The sequence below is a fragment of the Heterodontus francisci genome, chromosome 7, assembly GCF_036365525.1.
Source record: "Heterodontus francisci isolate sHetFra1 chromosome 7, sHetFra1.hap1, whole genome shotgun sequence".
NCBI classification, from domain to species: domain Eukaryota; kingdom Metazoa; phylum Chordata; class Chondrichthyes; order Heterodontiformes; family Heterodontidae; genus Heterodontus; species Heterodontus francisci.
In genome coordinates this window covers 95,341,868-95,365,456 of record NC_090377.1, presented here as the reverse complement: position 1 = coordinate 95,365,456, position 23,589 = coordinate 95,341,868, and the positions used below count along the sequence as shown (strand labels likewise).

The following is a 23,589-nucleotide window of genomic DNA, read 5'->3' as shown; positions in this document are numbered from 1 at the left end:
TTATCTGGCATGATGAGCAAGCTGCAGATGGTGTGAGCATGCACCTCATGCTTCCCACCCCACTACCCCCTTCCCTCAACTTCAGCCTTCCCCTTCTGAGTTCCTGCTTTCAGACAGCCAAGAACTGCTGCCAGCCACAGGAGCCTTAGTAAGAGGAAAGTGAAAAATAGCACAGTGCTAATGAAGAGGCCCTGTCGTTGACACTCGCAGCCACCCGCTCAGATACTGGCGCTGCACTTACCTCAGCCCATTGTTAGCCACCAGGAATGTGTGGCTTGCAGCATTCCTGTGGGGAATTGAATCATTGGCTGAACTTTCTTTCCAGCATTGGGACCCTTGATGTTAGGATGATTTCTGGGTCCTGACCCCACTACACATCTCTGCCAGACTTCCAGTGCTAATTTGAAGTAGGCAGCCAATTAATGGCCCACAGGCGCTTTCAGCATCCAATTAGTGGCAGCAGATGCATTGAGAAGGTGGGTGGAGATATTGCGGGCCTGATTTAAAGAGCACCCAGTAGCGAGGATTGTGGACGCCGGCATCCAGGGCAATGCCAGAGGCTGGAATGCAGTGGAGCAGCAGCATGGCATGCACCCATGGAGGTGCAGTCCCACGATTTACCAATGCCTCCCTGGAGGTTAGAGTGGCAGACCGGAGGAGCGTCCCATTTCTGGAGAGAGGCAGTCAGACAAAGCAGGCATGAATGGAGGTGGCTCAGGAGGTGAACAGCCGCACTGTGGTCAGCAGGACATGGGTGCAGTACAGGAAGTGCTTAAACAACCTTCTGAGGTCTGGCAAGATGAGTGCAATGCAACACTCAGATGACAGGCCTCCACTTCTGGAATCACCAGCAAATGTATGAGCAGATCAGCCTGAGGGAACATAGTGCTCAGGAACAGTTACCATATCTGTGACTGGATGTACTCCTGAGCCAGGGATAAAGCTCACACCATAAGCATTTGTGGAGAAGGTGGCACTGGAGCCATGGACATCACACTTGAGTGAGCCACTGGTGCGGTGATTGAGGGCACCTTGGTCTTAATTCTCTCACTCTTGACTTTGCAGGAAAAAAGAGCACACAATGGGTGAGAAAGGGGTTGCTCCGGTGGAGGAGTGGTGCATATCACTATACTGACAATCATGGAGGAGGAGGTCCTTGAAATTGTCAGGGTGTCAATTTGGCAGGACGTCGGTGAGGGAGAGACAGGATGAAAGGATCATACCATTTCCAGGAGATGGGAATGGAGCATTTGTTGATTCTATGCCAATGCATAGAATTGCTGCCCTGTAGAAGCAGCTGCTGACAGAGGGGAACTTTCCTAACCAACGTCATTTGTCTCCCACAAGGCCAGTGTGAAGGGGGTGCCTCAGCATATCATTCTGCTGACGGCAACTTCAGAAGAGGAAGATGCTCCGAGGCAGCACTGTCACAGCAATCAAGTGCACCCTCCACCAACGCAGAAATGCGATCTCGGTGGGGCCTTAAGGTGAGTTTAGAAGGAGTGGCACAAAGTGACCAGCACTTCACGTATGAGCAGGACGAGATGATGGAGGCAGAGGCAGCTGTGGGAAGTCCCCCTCGGAGGATAGAGGACAGACACAGCCATGCTCAGCTGGGAGCAGGTGCAGAGCCTCGGGAGTCATATACAAGGTGGGTCTTTCTGGAACAGCAACGGGAGTTGTGTGCCCAAATGTTAGACTTCCCTGAGATAGTGCGGCGTCTTGGATGGAGAATGGAGGAGACCATTCATGAGATGTGTTCCGCTATGTCTTGGTATATGAATGCTTGAGCTCATCCATTGAAAGAGTGGCTGACCTCATGGAGAGGCCAATCCGGAATCACACTGCGGTGCACCCTAGCTGCTGGTTCCCTCAGACATGCATGTGCACTTCGAAAGGGCTGGGGCAGGCACGGATGCTGACAAGGGGGCCAACCCTCACGGGGCACCTTCGTCATCGGCCCCTCTAACTGAGGCGCCATCTATACTGCAAGACTCTGTGACCAAGGCTTCCCCTGCAACGTCGCAGGTGTAGCAGCCTGTGGAGGTGCCTCTACTGGCACTGTGATGCTGAGAACGGGTGCCATCGGCATCTCAACTGCATGCAGGCATAAGTGAGCAGACTGCCTCCAATTCTGCCTCAGCCACAGGGGGAGCACCACATTGGAGCAGCTGCCTACGGATGATGCCGTGTCAGTCGTTTCACTCTGTGGTTCACCTGCGTGATTTTTGTAATGCATCTGATCACTGATTAAGCATCAATATAATGAAATGGTTGATGGTTATACCCTGAATTTTGTGATCCCACTGCTTTGAGGGCATTAATTCACTGGCGTGATGAAGTGGGTGTGCGATGCAAAGATGGGTGATTGGGGACACCTTGTGGCCGGTGGCAAGGTGCCTTTCAGGCAATGTGAGGAAACAGGAAATGGCTTTGCATGGCAAGCTTTTTGGATGCGGCACCTCCTTTTGGGAAAGGCATGATACTGGACTAAATGTTATCCAGGATGAGCCGTCCTCAAGGAAATCATGCCTAGATTACTTGGTCAGTAGTTTGACACCTCAGTCAGATCTCTGGAAGGTCTTGCAATGCAGGATTATCATGCTCCACCAAGTCTTCCTCCTCCTCATCCGCATCTTCATCCTGACAGTCAACACCTCACAGGAGGGCCATGCGGAACAGAGCAGATCACCACTATGCTAGAAATTCTTGAGGGAGTGTATGGAGGCTGCTCCTTGACCGGTCAAGGCACCAAAACTGTATATTCAGGAGTCCAATGGCCTGCTGTATGGTGGTTCTTGTGCTGAGATGGCAGCGCTTATAGCGCCTCTGTGCCAACATTGTTGGGTTGTGCACAGATGTCAGCAGCCATTTCCCCTGGTCCCCTAGCAGCCATTTACATTGTTTCTCTGATGGCATGAACAGCTTGGCACTTGTGATTGCCTCAGGATATAGATGTTATAGCATCTGCCAGGAAACCTTACTCAGATCTGCAGAAAACGCTTCGGGTGGTCTCACACCAGCTGCATGTTGAGGGAGTGAAATCCCTTCCTATTCATAAATTCCGCTGGCTGCTCTGCCGGGGCCTTGATGGGCACATGGGTGGAGTTGATCACGCTCTGCACCTGAGGGAATCCTGTCATGGAGGCAAATCCCACAGCCCTCTATGCCTGTGTGGCCCCATCAGGCTGGAACTCAATGGACTCCAATGCCCTCTCATAAAGGGCATCCATCACTTGCCTGATAGTATGATGAACGGCTGCTTGCGATATGCCACACAGATCAACTGCTGCCCCTTGAAACGACCCTTGGCAAAGCCAATGTCACTTTCATGGCTACTTGGCAGGGTGTGTCTACGTGATAGGTGGGGCCTGAGGTCCTCCTCCACAAGGGCACACAGGTCAGCAACAAATTGCCTTGATAGTCGCAGCCTCCAGTGGCACTGCTGCTCCGACATGTCCAGGAAGCTGATTCTTTGGCAGTGCATTCTTTGGCATAGTGCCTTCATGCCCTCCCTGCCCCTCGGGCATAACCTCTGCATCCCTCAGGCACAGTTATTCCTCATTGCTACTCGTCATCAGCTCAGAGTAGCTGAGCCCCATGTCCAGGGATGGCCTCACTTGTCACCAGCTGCGTGGGAACTGCTGCCTGGCCCCCCTGCTGTGCTCCACTGACCCCTGCAGGTGCACGTCCTTCCTGCCCCAATTGTCCCAATGCCTCCACCTGAAACATTTTGTGAGCTCTGGTTACACAGTGGCCGCTGTGTGCCAATGCATGAACTCCTCTCTGCTCGTTCCACCATTTATGCAGCGTCAGGAAATGCTCCCACATCTCTGACTGGCTGCCCATTGTGCAGCTGCCTCATCTCTGCTGAACCAGCGTGTTTCCTGTGCATCGCCTCGAAAATCTCATACAGCCCTGCAACAAGCTCTCAAGTGGCTCATTAACTGCTTCAATTGATGACCCGTCGCTTTCAGGTGGGTGCTGTGACCCACTACAGAACACCGCCACCAAAACTGATGTAAGGTGAGACCGCATCGGGAAACTGGCATGCCACATGCCGACGCAAATTGGCCAGCACACCCACCACCTCCAAACCTGCCTCTGCCATGGATTAAAATCCAGCCCATTGTAGCTGTCTCTCGAACACCAGTTAAGTGGGCTCACAAAATGAATTTGAGACTTGCTGCAAGTAACTGAAAAAAAAATCAAATGGCAAATATTCTTTCATATTGCAATCAGGTTATTCTTGGAAACAAGATGTCCTGTATCCAATTATTTCAAAACAGTGCCGTGGCTCTGCATGGCTTGTAAAGTTCTGTATCTCCTAACCTATCGAGGTTTCCATAGCAACAGACTCAAGGCTTTCAAATGCAATATGAAGATAAGCCTTGAACCTTCTATCAACTCTGAGGTGTGAGCTACACTGTACAGAGTACGACACCAAGTTAATAAGCATGAGGAATCTTTGGGAAAGAGAAATGTGCAGCTTGAAGTCCAGATTACCTGTAAAATACCACAGCTCACTAATGAACTAAATGCAATAGAGTTAACATTGTCTGGTTTGTGTGGGAGGATTACCTAGGTTCTTAGGTTGTGCACATCATTTGGTCAACTATACTATTTATGCAATGCAAATGCTTTCTGCATGGAATTAAATTGTTTAAATTTCCTGGGGCAATAAAGATTATGTTACTGGAACTGTATTGTATTTAATAGGGGTATAATGTGGCCTCATTTTATTCATCCTTCCACTGGGAGAAAATCTGCATTACATAATCAAATTTATATTCAGTTTTTTCCCCATGAATAACTGTTTAAGACAGCACAAGATCAGAAGACACGGAAGAAAAAGGCTATTTGACCGATCCATTGAGTACAACCCTACACTCTGCCCCATTGCTGCTTCTAGCTGTTTCTTAAATTATTCCAAGTTTTCATCATATCACTCTGCCCAGATGTCTTTCAAAGTGTTGATCACTCTCTGCATGAAGAACCTCTGACATCAGCCCTAAACTTACCCTTTAGTAGTTTGAACCTGTATCGACTTATCCTACTGTCCTACTCACACTGTTTATTTTGAGGTAGTATTCTGGAATAACCTTTTCAATACTATTTACTCTCTTATACACCTCGAGATCACTTCTCAGATGCATCCTTTCCAGGTTAATAAACCCAAGTCTCCCCCTGTCTCTCCTCATAACCCAAATTTCTGACACTGGGAATCAACTTCATTGTTCTTCACTGCACTGCCTGGTGCTTGAATGTTTCCCTATTTTTCACATCATTACTTAAAATATTAGTTGCAGCATTAGTAGTACTCTGTGTTGGAATTGTGTTTATTAAGCAACATTCCAACAAATATTACATAAGGTTTTACTGCCTATCACAACAAGTAATTGGAATATTTTTCTTTGTACTAAACATGAAACCATAGGTCACAGATTACTCAAGTACAATGATTACAGTTATTTAATACTAATGTAATTTACTTTTGGAGATTATCTTTCTTCATTTGGTGACATCTGGAATCTATTAAAATTGAGTTTGATATGTTTTTGTGAGGCAAGATTATGAAGGGTAACTGAACCAAGGTGGGTAGATGGCATTAAGATACAGACCAACCATAATCTAATTGAATGGTGGAACAGGCTTGAGGGGTTGAATGGCCAACTTCTATTCCAATGTTCCTGCTTTACTGTTTACAATGAATTGAATCTATAATCGGCTATCTATAAAATAAAAAATAGGAGCACGAGTAGACCATAGAGCCCCTTGAGCCTGCTCTGCCATTCAGTATGATCATAGCTGAACTTCTGCTTTAACTCCACTTTCCCCCCTGCTCCCCATATCTCGATTCCCTGAGAGACCAAAAATCTATTTATCTCAACCTCAACGATGGAGCATTCACAACCCTCTGGGGTAGAGAATTCCAAAGATTCACAACCTTCCGAGTGAAGAAATGTCTCCTCATCTAGCCAAGCTGTTCCAGTACAGCGACAACACTGGCATCTACCCGGCAATGTGGAAAATTGCCCAGGTATGTCTTGTACACAAAAAGCAGGACAAGTCCAACCCGGCCAATTACCGCCCCATCAGTCTACTCTCAATCATCAACAATGCCATCAAGCAGCACTTGCTTAGCAATAGCCTGCTCGGTGATACCCAGTTTGGGTTCCGACAGGGCTACTCAGCCCTGATTACAGCCTTGGTTCAAACATGGACAAAAGAGCTGAACTCAAGAGGTGAGAGAGTGACTGCCCTTGACATCAAGGCAGCATTTGACCGAGTATGGCATCAAGGAACCCTAGCAAAACTGGAGTCAATGGGTATCAGGGGGAAAACTCTCTGCTGGTTAGAGTCATACCTAGCGCAAAGGAAGATGGCTGTGGTTGTTGGAGGTCAATCATCTGAGCTCCAGGACATCACTGCAGGAGTTCCTCAGGGTAATGTCCTAGGCCCAATCATAAGGTCAGAAGTGGGGATGTTCGCTGATGGTTGCACAATGTTCAGCACCTTTCGCAGCTCCTCAAATACTGAAGCAGTCCGTGTAGAAATGCAGCAAGACCTGGACAATATCCAGGCTTGGGCTGATAAGTGGCAAGTAACATTCACGCCACACAAGTGCCAGGCAATGACCATCTCCAAAAAGGGAGAATCTAACCATCTCCCCTTGACATTCAATGGCATTACCATCGCTGAATCCCCCACTATCAACATCCTAGGGGCTACCATTGACCAGAAACTGAACTGGAGAAGCCATATAAATACCGTGGCTACAAGAGCAGGTCAGAGGCTAGGAATCCTCCGGCGAGTAACTCACCTGCTGACTCCCAAAAACCTGTCCACCATCTATAAGGCACAAGTCAGGAGTGTGATATAATACTGTCCACTTGCCTGGAAGGTTGCAGCTCCAACAACACTCAAGAAGCTTGACATCATCCAGGACAAAGTAGCCCGCTTGATTGGCACACCATCCACAAACATTCACTCCCTCCACCACTGACGCACAGTGACAGCAGTGTGTACCATCTACAAGATGCACTGCAGCAATGCACCAAGGGTCTTTAGACAGCACCTTCCAAACCCGTGACCTCTACCACCTCAAAAGACAAGAGCAGCAGATGCATGGAAACATCACCACCTGCAAGTTCCCCTCCAAGTCACACACCATCCTGACTTGGAACTATATCGCCGTTCCTTCACTGTCACTGGGTCAAAATCCTGGAACTCCCTTCCTAACAGCACTGTGGGTGTACCTACCTCACATGGACTGCAGCGGTTCAAGAAGGCAGCTCACCACCACCTTCTCAAGGGCAATTAGGGACGGGCAATAAATGCTGGCATAGCCAGTGACGTCCACATCCCATGAATTAATGAAAAGAAATCTCAGTCCTAAATGAACAACCCCTTATCCTGAGGCTGTGCCCCAGTGTTCTAGATTCCCCAACCAGGGGAAACATGTTTCAATGAGATCACCTATCATTCTTCTAAACTCCTGTGAGTAAATGCTGTCTTCACTTATGTTCAATGTTGGTGCAAAATCTCATTAATTTGACATTTATATTAATTTTATAGGGACTGGTGGTGATGTCTGCTGAACTGGAAGAAGTGGTGAAGAGTATTCTGAAAGGAAAAATCCCAGGAATGTGGATGAATAAATCGTACCCTAGTCTCAAGCCACTTGGCAGCTACATGCATGACTTCTTAGACAGACTGAAATTCTTGCAGGTGAGTGCTTTTTCTCTCTAATGACTTGTACTTTAGTAACCTGCCATTCATCACCCGATCCCTTGTGATACTAATCATTTGAAAATTTACATCACAATAAAAAATATTAGCTTTTATTGGCTTAATTTTAGATAATAGATGTAAGGGCATAATTAGTTCATTTCTGCATCTGTTGTGTACAGTAATCTGCTCAGTAATGCATATAATATACAACTGAGGCAGCTCTCACAACACAACCGTATGAGTCAACTTGGCACATTTCAGTTTAATTTACATTAGACAGATGGTGCATCATGAATATGAACACACATCCTGTTGAGGTCTGTAAGATGAAAGACATATTGGCCAAATGAAAATTCTCAAAATAAAGCTCATTCAAAGGCGTTCAAAATGTGCAAATGAAGACAATGACTGGAAATCTACAAAAAAGAACAAAGATTCAATCCTTTACTTCTTAGTTCATCAGAATTCAGTTATGACATCATTTCAAGCACTGCTGAAGATACTAATGCTCATTTTCAACATTGAATACCTATTTTGTACTACCAAACTGGTTTACTACCAATATGCAAAATAGCAACCTGCCCTGCGTGCTCCCACATCTCTTCAAGATTCTCGTGAGACTGCTTTCATTTTTATGAAAGATCCTATTAATAAGTTGTAGGTTCCCCTAGACCTATTCAAGTAATTTGGGATAATTGACAGAGCTAACACTGGTGAACAGGGCTGTGAAAGGCTCAAACAAGCTCAGACATGGGCATCCTAGGCCCAACTATCTTCAGCTGCTTCATCAGTGACCTTCCCTGCTCCATAAGGTCAGAATTGGAGCTGTTCACTGATGATTGCACCATCCTCAGCTGCATTTGTAACTCTTCAGGTAATGAAGCAGTTCATGCCAGCAGCAAGTCCTGGATAACATCTAGGCTTCGGCTGATAAGTGGCAAGTAACATTTATGCAGCATAGTTGACAATCAATGACCATCTCCAATAAGGGAGTGCTTAATCACCTCTGTCTGACATTCAATGGCATTACCATCGCCAGTCAACCGGTCAATAAATGCTGTGTCTACTAGTGCAGGTCAAATGCTGAGTATTCTGAGGCTCACTTCCTGACTCCACCAAAGCCTCTCCACCACCTACAAGGCACAAGTTAGAGGTGAGATGAAGTGCTCTCCATCTGCTTGGATCGGTATAGCTGCAACAACATCCAAGAAGTTTGATATCATCCAGGACAAAGCAATAGCTTGATTAGCATCTCAGACACTCGCCTAAACACCCAACTCCTCCATCACTGGTGTAGAGGCTCCTCCTGCAGGATGCATTGCAGCAACTCGTCAAGACATTTTCGGTAGCATCTGCCAAACCCACGACATTCACCACATAGAATTACAAGAATAGCAGGTGCATAGGGCCACCATCACATCCAAGTTCCCCTCCAAGTAACATACCATCCTGACTTGGATGTATATCACTGTTCCTCATCATCGCTGGGTCAAAATCATGGAACTCCCTACCTAACAGCATTTTGGGATCACCTTCATCACCGAGATGGGCCCACATCCTGAGATTGAGAAAAATAAATGGTCAGTCCAGAAGGCTTAGCTTCTGAGTCAACACCATCTTTACAGTCTTAGTAGGAACTGTTGCTATGTGGGAATATATTTCCATACCAACTGGTATCTATAATTTATATATTTTGGTATTGAAGATCTTCACTCAGTATACAGTACTGAACAACAATGTATACATTTCATTCTAAAGTCAGTGAAACATTTGGAGCGCAAAATACATTCATTCCGATTTAAGGGTGAGGGACCACCATTCATGGCGTGCCCACATTCTTTCGTATCAAGGTGGGTAAGACAGAAAATCCATCTACCCATTCATATGAATCAGTTTGGTGCTAGCTCCTGCACCTCCAGTGCTGCTGTCTCCTTCTCTACGCTGCCGGTGAGCTCTGCATGCAGCCAGAGACCCCGTTAACACAGCTGCAGATCACGTGATACAGGCAACTTGCTCCTTCTTCAAGGTAGACTGCCTTTTAAAGGGAAGCTGCATAAAAAGATTGTTGCAGTGGGAATTCTTGCAAATGGAGTACCAAGGCAGACAGAGGGATTCAGACTGACAGAGGGACGCTGGAGGCATTGGTGATGCAGGTGGAAAGGAGGAGAGACGCCATGGTTCATGGGATCTAGGAGGCCCTCAAGGGCCACCCTCAGAAGGGAGTGGGAATTGGCCAAGAAGGTCAACGCCTGAAGTCTGGACCTGGCAGCAGTGCCACAAGAGGTCTAATGATCTCATGTGGGTGATCAACAACAGTGAATGCATGACACCTCCTACCCACCACATTACCAGCCCCTCTCACTACTCAATGCACCACACTCCTATTACTCACACAGCAGCACTCCCTGACACTCGGGACTTATGCGTAACACCCAGATACTTCAACCTCACCCTCACACACCTAACAATGCTACCAGCCTCACAGCCAACTCTCACTGCTTCCACATACCTTCAGTTATTCAGATATGGCAGACAAATCACTCAAACACAAGTGTTACACAACACTGACATTCTGCCCTCTACCTATAGGCACACTATAGAAGGGAATAGAGCAGGACCAGCAGGGGGTTAAGGATGCCTGCATCTCCTGAATCCTAGAGGAGATGGTTCTCTGCATCATGGTGCCGGCTATGACGGGGTCTGTAACATCCAACATCACTGAAAAAATTGAGGATGATAGGTTCTGCCTGCCTTATCAACTCCCAGCACACCCGCATCCTGCAATCTGGCATGATGAGCAAGCTGCAGATGGGTGACCATGGACCTTTTGTTTCCCACCCCATCCTTCTTAGGAACATAGCATAACTCGGCCATTCAGCCCATCAATACGATCATGGCTGATCATCCACATTAATGCATTATTCCCACACTATCCACATTTCCCTTTATGTCATTAGTATTTGGAAATCTGTCAATCTCTGCTTTAAACATACTCAATGACTGAGCTTCCACAGCCCTCTGGGGTAGAGAATTCCAAAGATTCACAACCCTCTGAGTAAAGAAATTTCTCCTCATCTCAGTCCTAAGTGGCTTCCTCCTTATTTTGAAATTGTGTCCCCTGCATCTATCCTGCCTATTCCTTTAAGTATTTTGTAGGTTTCAATGAAACCACTTCTCATTCTAGAGAATACAGGCCCAGTTTCCCCAATCTCTCTTCAGAGGACAGTCTCGCCATCCCAGGAACAAGTCTGGTGAACCTTTGCTGCTCTCCCTCTATGGCAATAATATCCTTCCGAAGGTAAGGGGACCAAAACTGCACACAGTACTCCAGGTGCGGTCCAACCAAGGTTCTATACAATTGAAGTAAGACTTCGCTACTACTGTACTCAAAACCTCTTGCGATAAAGGCTAACATACCATTAGCCTTCCTAATTACTTGCTGCACCTGCATGCTAGCTTTCAGTGACTTATTGACGAGGACACCCAGGTCTGTTTGTACATCTACACTTTCTAACCTCTTACCATTTCAGAACTACTCTTTGCACATCTATTCCTCCTACCAAAGTGGATAACCTCACATTTTTCCACATTATGTTCCATCTGCCATGTTCTAGCCCACTCACTAAGTCTGTCCAAATCCCCTTGAAGCCACTTTGCATCTTCCTCACAACACACATTCTGACCTAGTTTTGTGTCATCCATGAACTTGGAAATATTGTATTTGGTCCCCACATCCAAATCATTGATATATATTCTGAACAACTGGGGCCCAAATATTGATCCTTGTGGTACCCCACGAGTCACAGCCTGCCAACGAGAGAATGACCCGTTTATTCCTACTGTCTGTTTTCTGCCTGTTAATCAATCCTTAATCCATGCCAGTATATTACCTCCTATCCCATGTACTTTAATTTTGCTAACCAACCTCCTGTGGGGGACTTTATCAAAAGCCTTCTGAAAATTCAAGTATACTAAATCCACCGACTCCCCTTCATCAATTCTGTTAGTAACATCCTCAAAAAACTCCGACAGGTTTGTCAAACATGATTTCCCATTCATAAATCCATGTTGACAATGCCCAATCAGATCATTATTATCCAATTCTCCATTTATCGCATCCTTTAGAATAGATTCTCGCATTTTCCCCACTACTGATGTAAGGCTAACAGGTGTGTAGTTCCCTGTTTTCTCTCTTGCTCCCTTCTTCAATAGTGGGGTGACATTTGCTATCTTCCAATCTGCAAGAACCGCTCCAGAATCTATAGAAGTTTGGAAGATGATCATCAACGCATCCACTATCTCCATAGCCATCTCTTTCAACACTCTGGGATGTAGAATATCAGGTCCTGGGGATTTATCAACCCTCAGCCCCTATATTTCTCCAATACAACCTTCTTACTAATACTAATTTCCTTCAAATCCTCATTCTCCCTAGACCCTTGGATCTCTAATTCTGGGAGATTTCTTGTATTCTCCTCAGTGAAGACAGACACAAAGTAATCATTTAGCTTCTCTGCCATTTCTCTATTCCCTATTATAAATTCTCCTGACTCTGCCTGTAATGGACCAACATTTGTCTTAGCCAAGCATTTCCTTTTTATGTACCTATAAAAACTTTTGAAGTCCATTTTTATGTTTTTTGCTAGTTTAATTCATATTCTATTCTCCCTTTCTTTATCAGTTTCCCTTCCCTCACAAAAACCTTCCCCTTCTGAGTTCCTGCTTTCAGAGAACCAAGAACTGCTACCTGCCCAGGATAATCGTGTCCATCAGCTCAGACTCTGGCACTGCTCTTAGCTTGGAGGCTAGCGTTGAATTGGGATCAGCACATGGTGAGCCACCAGGCATGAGTGGGCTGTAACCAGGCCATGGTGAAAGGATGATTCGCTTGCCAGCTCACTGGAGGGGCACAGTGCCAGATGAGTTCTGCTGCAGAGGACATATATGAGGACCTCAATGGGGTGACATACAGGAGAGTTCTGACTGGGCATACACACTGAGATGCTGGGTGCATTTTCCCCCTGTCACTGTCAAGGAGCCTGGAGGATTCCGGCTCCAACTTGTCAGAGGGCATGGTGTGGAGCTTGCCCTCTTTACAACCTTTGCTCCATCTCCTTCTTATGCTGCAGACCCAGAGGCACCATCATAGCAGCCTGCAAACCTATTGCAGCGTTCATGTGGACAGGCCACTACTCCTCTGCCATCCCTGTGAGGATGCAGCAGAATTCTCTGGCAAATGCGCCAAAACTCTTCCATAAACGCTCTTTAGTACTTTCAGGCACTTTACAATATAAAAAATTCTTAAAAATTAACTTATCTGTCATCTGGGTGTCTGACCCTTTAAATAACACTACTGCAGGGCCCAGTTTCATGCATTGTCTGCTCTTGAAAAAAACATCACTTCATGCATTTGGACCATGTGATGTGAGGATAATGCCAATTTAATATGTTTGGGTGTGTGCAGCTGCGCCCCTGCCTCGCCCACAATCAGTGGGGAATGCCACACAGTAGCAGTCCACAGTGCAGCCTGCCCTTGGGGTAACCAGCTAGGCCTTTGTAGCACCATTAGAAGCAGCCCTACACAATTCAATTTTGTGCCAAAAGTTTGGTGCTGACATGAAAAATCTCTGCAGTACCAGTGGCACTCGTGAAAAATCTTTCGTATTGATAATTGACATTCATCCTTTCCAGATCATTGGGTTAGAGCCAGTGGCCAATATCATGATGCAATTATGTTATTGACTGGCAGGACCAAATTCCATTCTCAGGGCACCATGATAGAAATGATTTAATTTCATCCCTTAACTTGGGTTTCTACATGTCTTGCCACTAAACGGATTAGGCCTCTATTTTTAGTGATGCTCTGCGGAAGGTTTCTCCAGTGGAATTTGGTGCAAGTGGGAATTTGGTGCAGAGGGGGAAGGAAGTGCTCCTTTTTGATTTACCTCCAGTTGCTGGTGAAAGTTTATCATTTGTCTCTACGCTGGGAAACTGTAACTTTCTATTCCTTTACTTTACTAAATTAGTAACTACCTAACTGATCATATTAGTAAATAAATAAGGTTAGACAGACATGACAGAGCAGATGGTTTGCTGTAACTACAACATTTGGGAGCTTGTGGGGAACGTTGTGATCCCGCACAAGCATATTGCAGTTAAGTGTCTGCAGCTTGAGCAACTTCAGCTCAGAGTTGTTGAACTGGAGTTTGATCTGCAGACGTTGTGGGGCATTAGAAAGGGGGAGAGTTACCTGGACACTTTGTTCCAGGAGGAAGTCACACCCCTCAAGTTAAGTAGAATTTTAGAGTTGGTCAGTGGTCAGGGATAGGAGGGTGTGACTGTGAGTCAGGCAGGTATGGGGATCCAGGATATAGTGATGGAGGAACCTTGGCCCTTGACTTTGAACAACAGATATGAAGTACTTGCAACCCGTGTGCATGAGAAAAATTGCAGAGCAGTTGGGCAAACTGACTATAGCACCATGGTGCAGCAACCCATTCAATTGGGAGGAGTATTCACCAAAGAGAAGGACTTGGTGGAAGATGAGTCTAGGGAAGGGAGTGTAGATAGTCTGGGTCATGTCACTATCAAAAAGGAGGAGGTGTTGGGCCTCTTGCAAAGCACTAAGGTAGATAGGTCCTCAGGGCCTGATGGGATCTACCCCAGAATACTGAGGGAGGCAAGGGAAGAAATTTCTGGAACCTTGACGGAAATCTTTGTATCCTCATTGGCTACAGGTGAGGTCCCAGAGGACTGGAGAATAGCCAATGTTGTTCCTTTGTTTAAGAAGGGTAGCAAGGATAATCCAGGAAATTATAGGCCAGTGAGCCTTACGTCAGTAGTAGGGAAATTATAAGAGAGGATTCTTTGGGACAGGATTTACTCCCATTTGGAAACAAATGAACTTATTCGCAAGAGGCAGCATGGTTTTGTGAAGGGCAGGTCGTGTCTCACTAACTTGATTGAGTTTTTTGAGGAAGTGACGAAGATGATTGATGAAGGAAGGCAGTGGATGTTGTCTATATGGACTTCACTAAAGCCTTTGACAAGGTCCCTCATGGCAGACTGGAACAAAAGGTGAAGTCACACGGGATCAGAAGTGAGCTGGCAAGATGGATACAGAACTGGCTCGGCCATAGAAGACAGAAGGTAGCAGTGGAAGGGTGCTTTTCTGAATGGAGGGCTGTGACTAGTGGTGTTCCGCAGGGATCAGTGCTGGGACCTTTGTTGTTTGTATTATATATAAATGATTTGGAGGAAAATGTAGCTGGTCTGATAAGTTTGTGGATGACACAAAGGTTGGTGGAGTTGTGGATAGTGATGAGGATTGTCAGAGGATACAGCAGGATATAGATCGGTTGGAGACTTGGGCGGAGAAATGGCAGATGGAGTTTTATCCAGACAAATGTGAGGTAATGCATTTTGGAAGATCTAATACAGGTGGGAAGTATACAGTAAATGGCAGAACCCTTAGGAGTATTGACAGGCAGAGAGATCTGGGCGTACTTGTCCACTGGTCACTGAAAGTGGCAACGCAGGTGGATGAGGTCGTCAAGAAGGCATGCGGCATGCTTGCCTTCATCAGTCGGGGTATAGAGTATAAAAATTGGCAAGTCATGTACAGAACCTTAGTTAGGCCACACTTAGAATATTGTGTGCAATTCTGGTCGCTACACTACCAGAAAGACGTGGCGGCTTTGGAAAGGGTACAGTAGAGGTTTACCAGGATGTTGTCTGGTCTGGAGGGCATTAGCTATGAGGAGAGGTTGGATAAACTCGGATTGTTTTCACTGGAATGACGGAGGTGGAGGGGCGACATGATAGAGGTTTACAAAGTTATGAGCGGCATGGACAGAGTGCATAGTCAGAAGCTTTTTCCCAGGGTGGAAGAGTCAGTTACTAGGGGACATAGGTTTAAGGTGCGAGGGGCAAAGTTTAGAGGGGATGTGCGAGGCAAGTTCTTTACACAGAGGGTGGTGAGTGCCTGGAACTTGCTGCCGGGGGAGGTGGTGGAAGCAGGTACGATAGCAATGTTTAAGAGGCATCTTGACAAATACATGAATAGGATGGGAATAGAGGGATACGGTCCCCGGAAGTGCAGAAGGTTTTAGTTTAGACAGGCATCAAGATCGGCGCAGGCTTGGAGGGCCGAATGGCCTGTTCCTGTGCTGTACTGTTCTTTGTTCTTTGAGTGTAAAGGAATGTGGCTGTGATAGGTGACAGTAGAGTCAGGGGGTAGCTATTGTTTTCTGCAGCCATGACCGTGAGTTCCAAAGGTTGTGTTGCCTGGCCAGTGCCAGAGTTAAAGGCATCTCCTCGTGGCTGGAGACGAACTTGGGAGGGGAAGGATCCAATTGTTGTGGTCCATGTAGGAACCAACGACATAGGTAGAACTAGGAATGATGTTGTGCTGAGAATGTTTGAGAAGTTCCAGTCCAATTAAAATGAAGAACCTCAAAGGTAATAATCTCTGGATTGTTACCCAAGCCATGCAGCAGTTGGCACGGAGTCAAACTGATTTGTGAATTAAACATGCGGCTCAGAATGGTGTTGGAAGAAGGGGTTCGATTCTTGGTGCACTGGCACCAGTACTAGGGAAAGAGAGAGCTGTTCCGTTGGGAATGGGCTTCACATAAACCAGGTTTGGATCAATGTCCTGGCAAATCATGTAACTAGGGCTGTGGATGGGGCTTTAAACTAAAAGGTGGGATGGTCAGGTGAAGGGAGATTTAGAAATCCAACGAGCAGTGTATTAATATGGGTAAAGACAAGCAGAGTGGGACAGGAAGAGACAGAGTTTAGTGGTAATAGTGCATCAACAAATAGGGTCCTTGCAAAGAATAGTGGTAGAGAAAATAAAATTAAAGTCTCTTTATCTGAATGCATGAAGCATTTGCAACAAGATAGATGGACTAGCAGCACAAACAGAGATAAATGGGTTTGATATAATTGCCATTACAGAAACATGGGGCTGGAATTTTAAAACATTTCGGGATCCGGATCAGAGGTGGGCGGGCACTCAATCTGGCGCCACCAGTCTCCGCGCCAGTTCACCACCACAATCCCGACCCCGTGCCATTTTGAATGAGGACGACTTGGGGTCAGATTGGCTCCCCGCCAGGAAGCAGCGGGCTGCCAATTGAGGCCAATTATTGTTAATTACAGGGCCTATTAAAGCCCTGTTCCCGTGCTGACTGATCGGCAATGCAGGCAGCCCAGGTTGACTTGGACCACATCCAGGTCAACATGGTGGGAAGCGGCGGGAGTTGGAGGGGCATGGGGTGCAGATGGATCACACAAGGGACCCAACCCCCAGATGCATAATGGCTGCTGCGCCGCAGCTGTGGCCACTAGCTGTTCCCTGCAGGAGCTGCTCCTCCAGGATCATGGCCAGGCAGCTGTGGCTTTTTAAAACATAAAAATAAATTTACCTTCGCTTGTCCCTCACAGTCTCCATCTTTAGATTGGCAGTTCCCATCACGGCTGGTGGGGCTGCCAATCACTGATTACTGGAGGCCTTCCCATTGGCCCTCCAGTGTCAGGAGCCTGCCCCCCCATTCCTGATTGGATCCTTCCTGGCCTTTAATTGGTTGAAGATTTGAAAATCCCCATGGGCATGCCTAAACATGCCGTGCGGGGTCAGGACCCAGAACTAGCCCCCATTTCGGTTCCCGAATCCTGATTGATAACCCAGCCCATGGTTGCAAGGTAACCACAGTTGGGAAATAAATATTCCATGGTACGCAACATTTTGAAAAGACAGGCAGAATGGAAAAGGAGGAAGAGTAACCCTGATAAAGAATGACACAAAGCCAATAGCATGAAAGGATCTTGGTTCAGAAGATCAGGAAGTAGAATCAGTATGGGTGGAGAGTAGGAACAACAAGGGACAAAAAATACAGGTGGGAGTAGTTTATATGCCCCCTAACAGCCGTGGGCTTACTAAGGAAGTTGAGGGTAGTATTAGATTAAAAGAAGTGGCTTATAATGTTGCAAAAAATGGTAGTAAGACTGAAGATTGGGAGAGTTTTGGAAACCAGCAAAAGATGACCACAAAGTTGATAAAAAGGGAAAAATAGAATGAGAGTAAACCAATCAGGAATATAAAAATGGATTGTAAGACCTGTTACGAGTATATAAAAAGGAGAGTAGCTAAAGTAAGCATTGGTCCCTTAGAAGCACAGACAGGAGAATTTATCATGGGGAATGAGGAAATGACAGGGATGTTGCAGAAATGTTTTCTGTCTGTCTTCACAGTAGAAGACACATTACATACTGGAAATACAGGTTTACCAAAGTAAAGCTTGGCTACCCAACCCGAACCTGACCAGACCCGACAACAAGCGTCAGGTTTGGGTCGGGTCTCCCTTCCAGGTCCAGCATTCGGGCTTGGGTCAGGTCGGGCTGGACGTGCCTCCCAGAGCTGCCAGCCCAATCAGAGAGCTGGTAGATCAGCAGCCTTGGCAGCAACATCCTCAAAGACAGGTGAGTTTCTTTGGGGAAGCCAGGGCTAGGCAGGCAGGCCCCTGGCGATCGCGGGATTGGGGTGAGCGGGGGCTTGTTCTGTTGACAGTGCTTTGGATGCGGGGATGGCCATTTCCGCCAGGGCCCCTCCGTGGGCCATGGAGAGCCCATCAAGGAGGGCCCCCCCTCCCCCGAGAACCCGCTGGGTGGCCATCAGGATTTACCTGGTGGTCTCCCTACATGGCGTTAAGCCCTCCCGACATGGGCATAATGCCCATGGGGGCAGGCCCTTTATTGACCCCTTGAGTGGCTAAACTGACTGCCCAGCATGTGGCTGCGCAGCTAGAAATATGCCATGGTAGCAAGAAGACGTCAGGCTTCCCTCCGGATGCCTTCCCTTGCCATATTGCCAGCCCTCCCGCCTCACAGTCCATTACCATAGGGCTGGGAAAATTCAGCCTCTAGTGTGAGGCATCTGTGGTGGTGTAGGAAGCAAGAGGTCCATGGTCACACCATCAGCGGCTTGTTCATCATGCCAGATAGCAAGATGAGCGTGGGTGGTAGTTGAGAAGGGGCATAAGGCAGGAATATACCATCATCCTCCATGTCCTCATCAACCTCTAAAGCTTCAGGCCCTGTCACAGCCGGCCCCTCCTGATGCTGTGAGCCATCTTCTCCGTAGAGCTCAATGGTGCAAGCGTCCTTGTCCCCCACTGGTTCTGCACTTCTTGCTTCTTCTGTGTGCCACCTTGCCTTGTAAGAGAGTGGACAGAAAATGCTAGTGGTGTGTAACAGTGTATTTGGGTGATGTACATAGTGGAGGCAGTGAGGGGGGTGGGGGAGGAGTGAGGTTGGCAGCATTGGTAGGCGTGTGAGGGTGAGGTGGAGTATCTGGATGTAAGACATGAGTCCTGAGTGCCAGTGGATGCTGCTGGGTGCGTGATGGTACTTTGAACAATGTGAAGAATTGGTGGTGTGGTGGGTAGGATACGTCTGTCATGTGAAGATGCAGTCACTGACCTTGACCACCCACATAAGGCCATCAGACTTATCATGGTCTTGTTGTCAGGTCCTCAGGGCCAGATTCTATAAGTTGACCTTCCTGGCCACCTGCTCCCACTCCCTTATGAGGGTGGTCCTTGAGGGCCCCCTCGCCCCTGCAGAATCAAGGTATCTCTCCTCCTAGCCACCTCAACTACTCATATATCCTGCACTGCACCTGGAACCCTGGAACCCTCTCTCTGCCCTGGTGTTCCGTTTTCCATGTTTTAAATTCCATCAACATTAGTCAGTGCAGTTTCCCTTTAAGAGGGACAGCCTGTCTTTAAGAAGAGCAGGCGGGCTGCACCAGGTGCTTTCAGAACAACACTTTGGCCCCCTTCTGAGAGCAGAGGCAGCCAGCAGCAGCGCAGAAGAAGCCAGCAGCGATGACCCCCTTAGCCGCATGCTGCAAACTTGGTAATGAAATGGGAGCCCCAAGTTTGCATGCTGCCCACCTCCAATGGAACCACAGTGGGCAGGTCATGTATCGTGACACCCATGCCCAAAGAATGGCACAGGTGAACTTTTAGCCCTATATGTTTAGTTTATGAATTGGGGGAGGGCACAGTGAGAAGATTCTCATAGCCTGACAATGCTTAAGAAATTACTCCTGGAATTTTGTTAATGCCAGTAATGTTCATTTTGTACAGCATTTCACTGCTTTTAGATTTTCTCCCTACTCTTAGAAAGGGAGATTTTATTCTGTAATACCGCTCCTGTACATAAAGCCTGATAGAATTTTCATTTGAGGCGATGTGTACCTCCAGGTAAAGACAACAGTAAACCAATTTCAAGAAGTCCATAGTGTGCAGTAGTTTGTGAATTGTAATTTACCTTGTGCATTTTCAACCCAAAACCCACTGGGTTCATGTCACTGATACTGGGATGATGGACAGACCATCTATTCCCTGACCTAAACTTCACTTTGCAGCCATAGCAGTGCAATATGTTGATCAGGTGGGATAGCTGTGTCTTATCTTCCTTTCTCTGACTTCAATCCCGAAGTTCACTGCACAGTGTAGTTTAGAACGAGAATCAAATGAAGTGGGAAATTTAACTTATTCACAGTCTGGTATGTTAGTGCTCTAACATTCGCTGCCAGTCAACCTGTCCAGCTGATGGGTATATTAATATTTGGGATCACTTAAAGGAGTCATAAGATCTAATCTGTTTAGATGTTTAGGATTCAGTTTCAAATTGGAATGATGTGCTAATTAAAATATGGTTGCTTCATGGATAAAAGCAGCACATAAAATCTAAATTAACCACTCAATAAAGCAAAAAAATTGTATTAAGTAACAAAATATATGTATTAAATAGATAAACTGTGAGCAGGCTACTATGTTAAGTAAATAGCTTTTTAATCATATGATAAAACTCAGGTTGGACAACTTTTTGAGTTCATAGATATTGATCAATTATTATGATTATTAATTTATGAAGGTAGCATTTTCTAATCGTATGAAAACTTTGTTTTGTTTTATCATTTTCCAATTGTTACAGTCAAATGAGGAGGGGTCGAAGGGCTTCCCTCTTTTTCCTCTCCTTGTTTGACCACAACAGGTTTAATTCTTTCTGAAAGTGAATGTACTGGCCAATTCAGTAGGTGTTTGATTGGTTCTTGTTATGATCATAGCAAGTAAGTAATCAGACAGGTTTTCTTGAGTTAACAAAGAAAGTGGTTAACTTTATTGTACCTAAACCGAACAAATAAAATAATAAAAAATGTGCCAACTTTCACTCTCTCTCTCTCTCTCTCTCTCTCACTCACTCACACACACACACACACACACACAAAAGGTTTGAACATACACAAATAGCTTACAGAGTGGGAAAAGGTAGATTGGTTGAGTTAAAGTCCATAGAAAGAAGCGGCATACAGTCTATGTAGTTTGGTGATTCGGCTGGCTTCTAGCTGAATTCAGTGGTCCTGAGGATTTTATTTTGAAGAGGTAGATGGCTGGTTTGGTGGGTTTCTTGGAGACAATGATGCGGATGATTTCCTCCAAAGGGGTTTCTGATTGTAGCCACAGTATGCAAAGGTGGTCAGTCAACAAGCAGGATTTGAAAGCTTTCAAGCTTAGGGTCTGCTCATGTCAGAGTTCAGTTGCTTCTCCTCTGCTGCTGAGAAAAACACCAGCTTAAAACAACAGATGTGGAGGGGCTTGTCACATGACAGTCACTCAGTGATTCAAATGTAGGAGTTAACAATATTTCTCTGCTTGCTGAAAAGAACAGGTAGTTCATTTAAACTTCCTGGGTCTTGGTTCTTGCTGAGAAATGCACAGACATTTCGACTCCCTCCTCACAGTCCTTTGCAATGTAGATTACAATGTAGCAGACTAGGTTATCCCTTTTTAAAATGCTCTTTTTACATTTCTTCAAAAAAAAAATTCAGATCTCCAGTCAGTGAACCAAAGAAAATTATCATTCAACAGAACACATTGGTGTAACACAATAATTAGTAATCTGACTGGCAGTACAATAAGTAGAGAAAATAGTCATTGAGCAATTCATCAAATGTCAGCTCTTTTGTGCAATAGTTCTTGCTCATTCTAAAGAATTCCATTAGGTTTGCTCACATTCTAGTTTTAAAAATGTGCTGGTAATAAATCCTGATAAATCTTTAAAGAAATCAAACTGTTCTTCAGAGCTGTTGCTGTCCTTCATATGCTACAATAGCAATGATAACACTGAAAGATTATGTGTGGGCTACAATGAGAGACTGGTTTTCTTCACAACCCATTAAACATGGCTCTTTTATGAAAATTCCAATTTCACATTACATTCCACAGAGCTGCAATGATAAACAATTAAATAAACTGTCCTGCCAAGGTGGAGTTTTTAAGGAGTAGAATCTCTAATATAGTGTAACAATTCAAATATTGACAACATCCACAAAATAAATTTCAATTGATGTTATTCTAAACAATTCACTTTTTAAAAACATCACCCAAAGAGCAAGTTACTCTGTCAGCAAGTGCAGCTTATGCATTCCTGCCAGGCTGCAACACTTTAGAGAATGATGTACAAAGACATATGAGCAAATTCCACATTGGATGAGCACAGAAGCTTGTGACACTGAGCAATTAAAAGTTTGCACTTACAATTTAGAAATACTTTGCAGGGACTTCAAACAGCATCATAAAAACATGTGTGTCAGGCTGAAACATACATAGCTGTGAGCTGGTATTTTACATTGATAAATTATTTATTTCACAATTCCAGGTTAGGAAAGACTGTCAAATATTTGAAATAAAGCTAAATACTGCGAGGAGAGACAAAAAACACAATACAGTGAAGTAATCCCCCAAAATTGAAGGCCAATTGTATGGACTCTTAAGTTTTTAATTTGAAGAGTTTAGAACATAAGTATTTGAACCAATTAAGGAAAAAGATCAGAGGGATCAAAGCTTGGAGCAGTGGCAATAGTAAAAAGCATCTAGAGCACTGCTATATATATTTACATTGGAGCCAAGGACCTGACCGACCTTGAAAACAAATGCAGCCTGGTTTTAGGACAAAAAACAGAATGTGCGAGTATAAAAGTCAAAACACACAACAATTGAAATTGCTGCAACACATGAAGGATTTTTCATTTCCTGAAAGAAGTAGAGAGCCAGAACCCAATTATCTTTGTGGAATGCATGTACAAGGTAATGCTAAAACTAGACTGTAAAAAGAAATACATCATGGTAAGATGACTCAAGTTTACTCTGTCAGTTCTCTGAGGCAGGTTTTTATAATTAATAACTCCTGAACTTTAAATCAAATCAGAGAACTCTTCAAGTGGCATAGGTGGTGTATCGGAGGAGGGTTTGATATTCAGTTTTAGTGAAACTGTTAGAGCAGTGGTTCTCAATTTTTTTTGGTTGAAGGACATTTTTTAGAATGGATTAGTAAACATGCACACCCAATCTAAATTATAATACTATATAATATTCATAATATTTGGCACACTTTGAGTTTAAGTAGTGCTTAATTTTTTTTTTTAGAACTGTCCTTCTGAACAAGGCTGTACACACCTGCCATCCATCATCGTCCTTGGTAATGGCAGGTTTACCTAATGATCTTCCTATCACTTTCAGTGCTCCTCCTGGTGTGCTCCCCTCCGCGGTGAGTCAGCGAGCCAGTCTCTGCTGCACATATGACGGATGCACTCCGCTCCCATCTTGAGGCTCGCACCAAGCCCGCCTCCAGCCTCTGCTCATTCACATACTGCTCTTCTATTTCACGAACTCCCTGCAAAGTCTTTATGCACCCCCATTTTGAGAAACACTGTGCTAGAGTAACCAAAAATACCTGACAGTCCCGGGAAAGTTTAATAAGATAGGAATCAAATTAAGTAGG

The 23,589-nt window shown here is 45.4% G+C and overlaps 1 protein-coding gene across 1 annotated transcript in view; it reads left to right on the top strand.

Annotated features, from left to right (window-relative positions):
- The window catches only part of dnah7 (dynein, axonemal, heavy chain 7), a 461,512-nt gene that overhangs the window by 388,550 nt on the left and 49,373 nt on the right, over positions 1–23,589 (top strand). Inside the window, exon 61 of the mRNA XM_068035667.1 lies at positions 7,579–7,731. Within this exon, the coding sequence (XP_067891768.1) occupies positions 7,579–7,731 (153 nt within the window). The remainder of the gene's footprint in view (positions 1–7,578; positions 7,732–23,589) is intronic.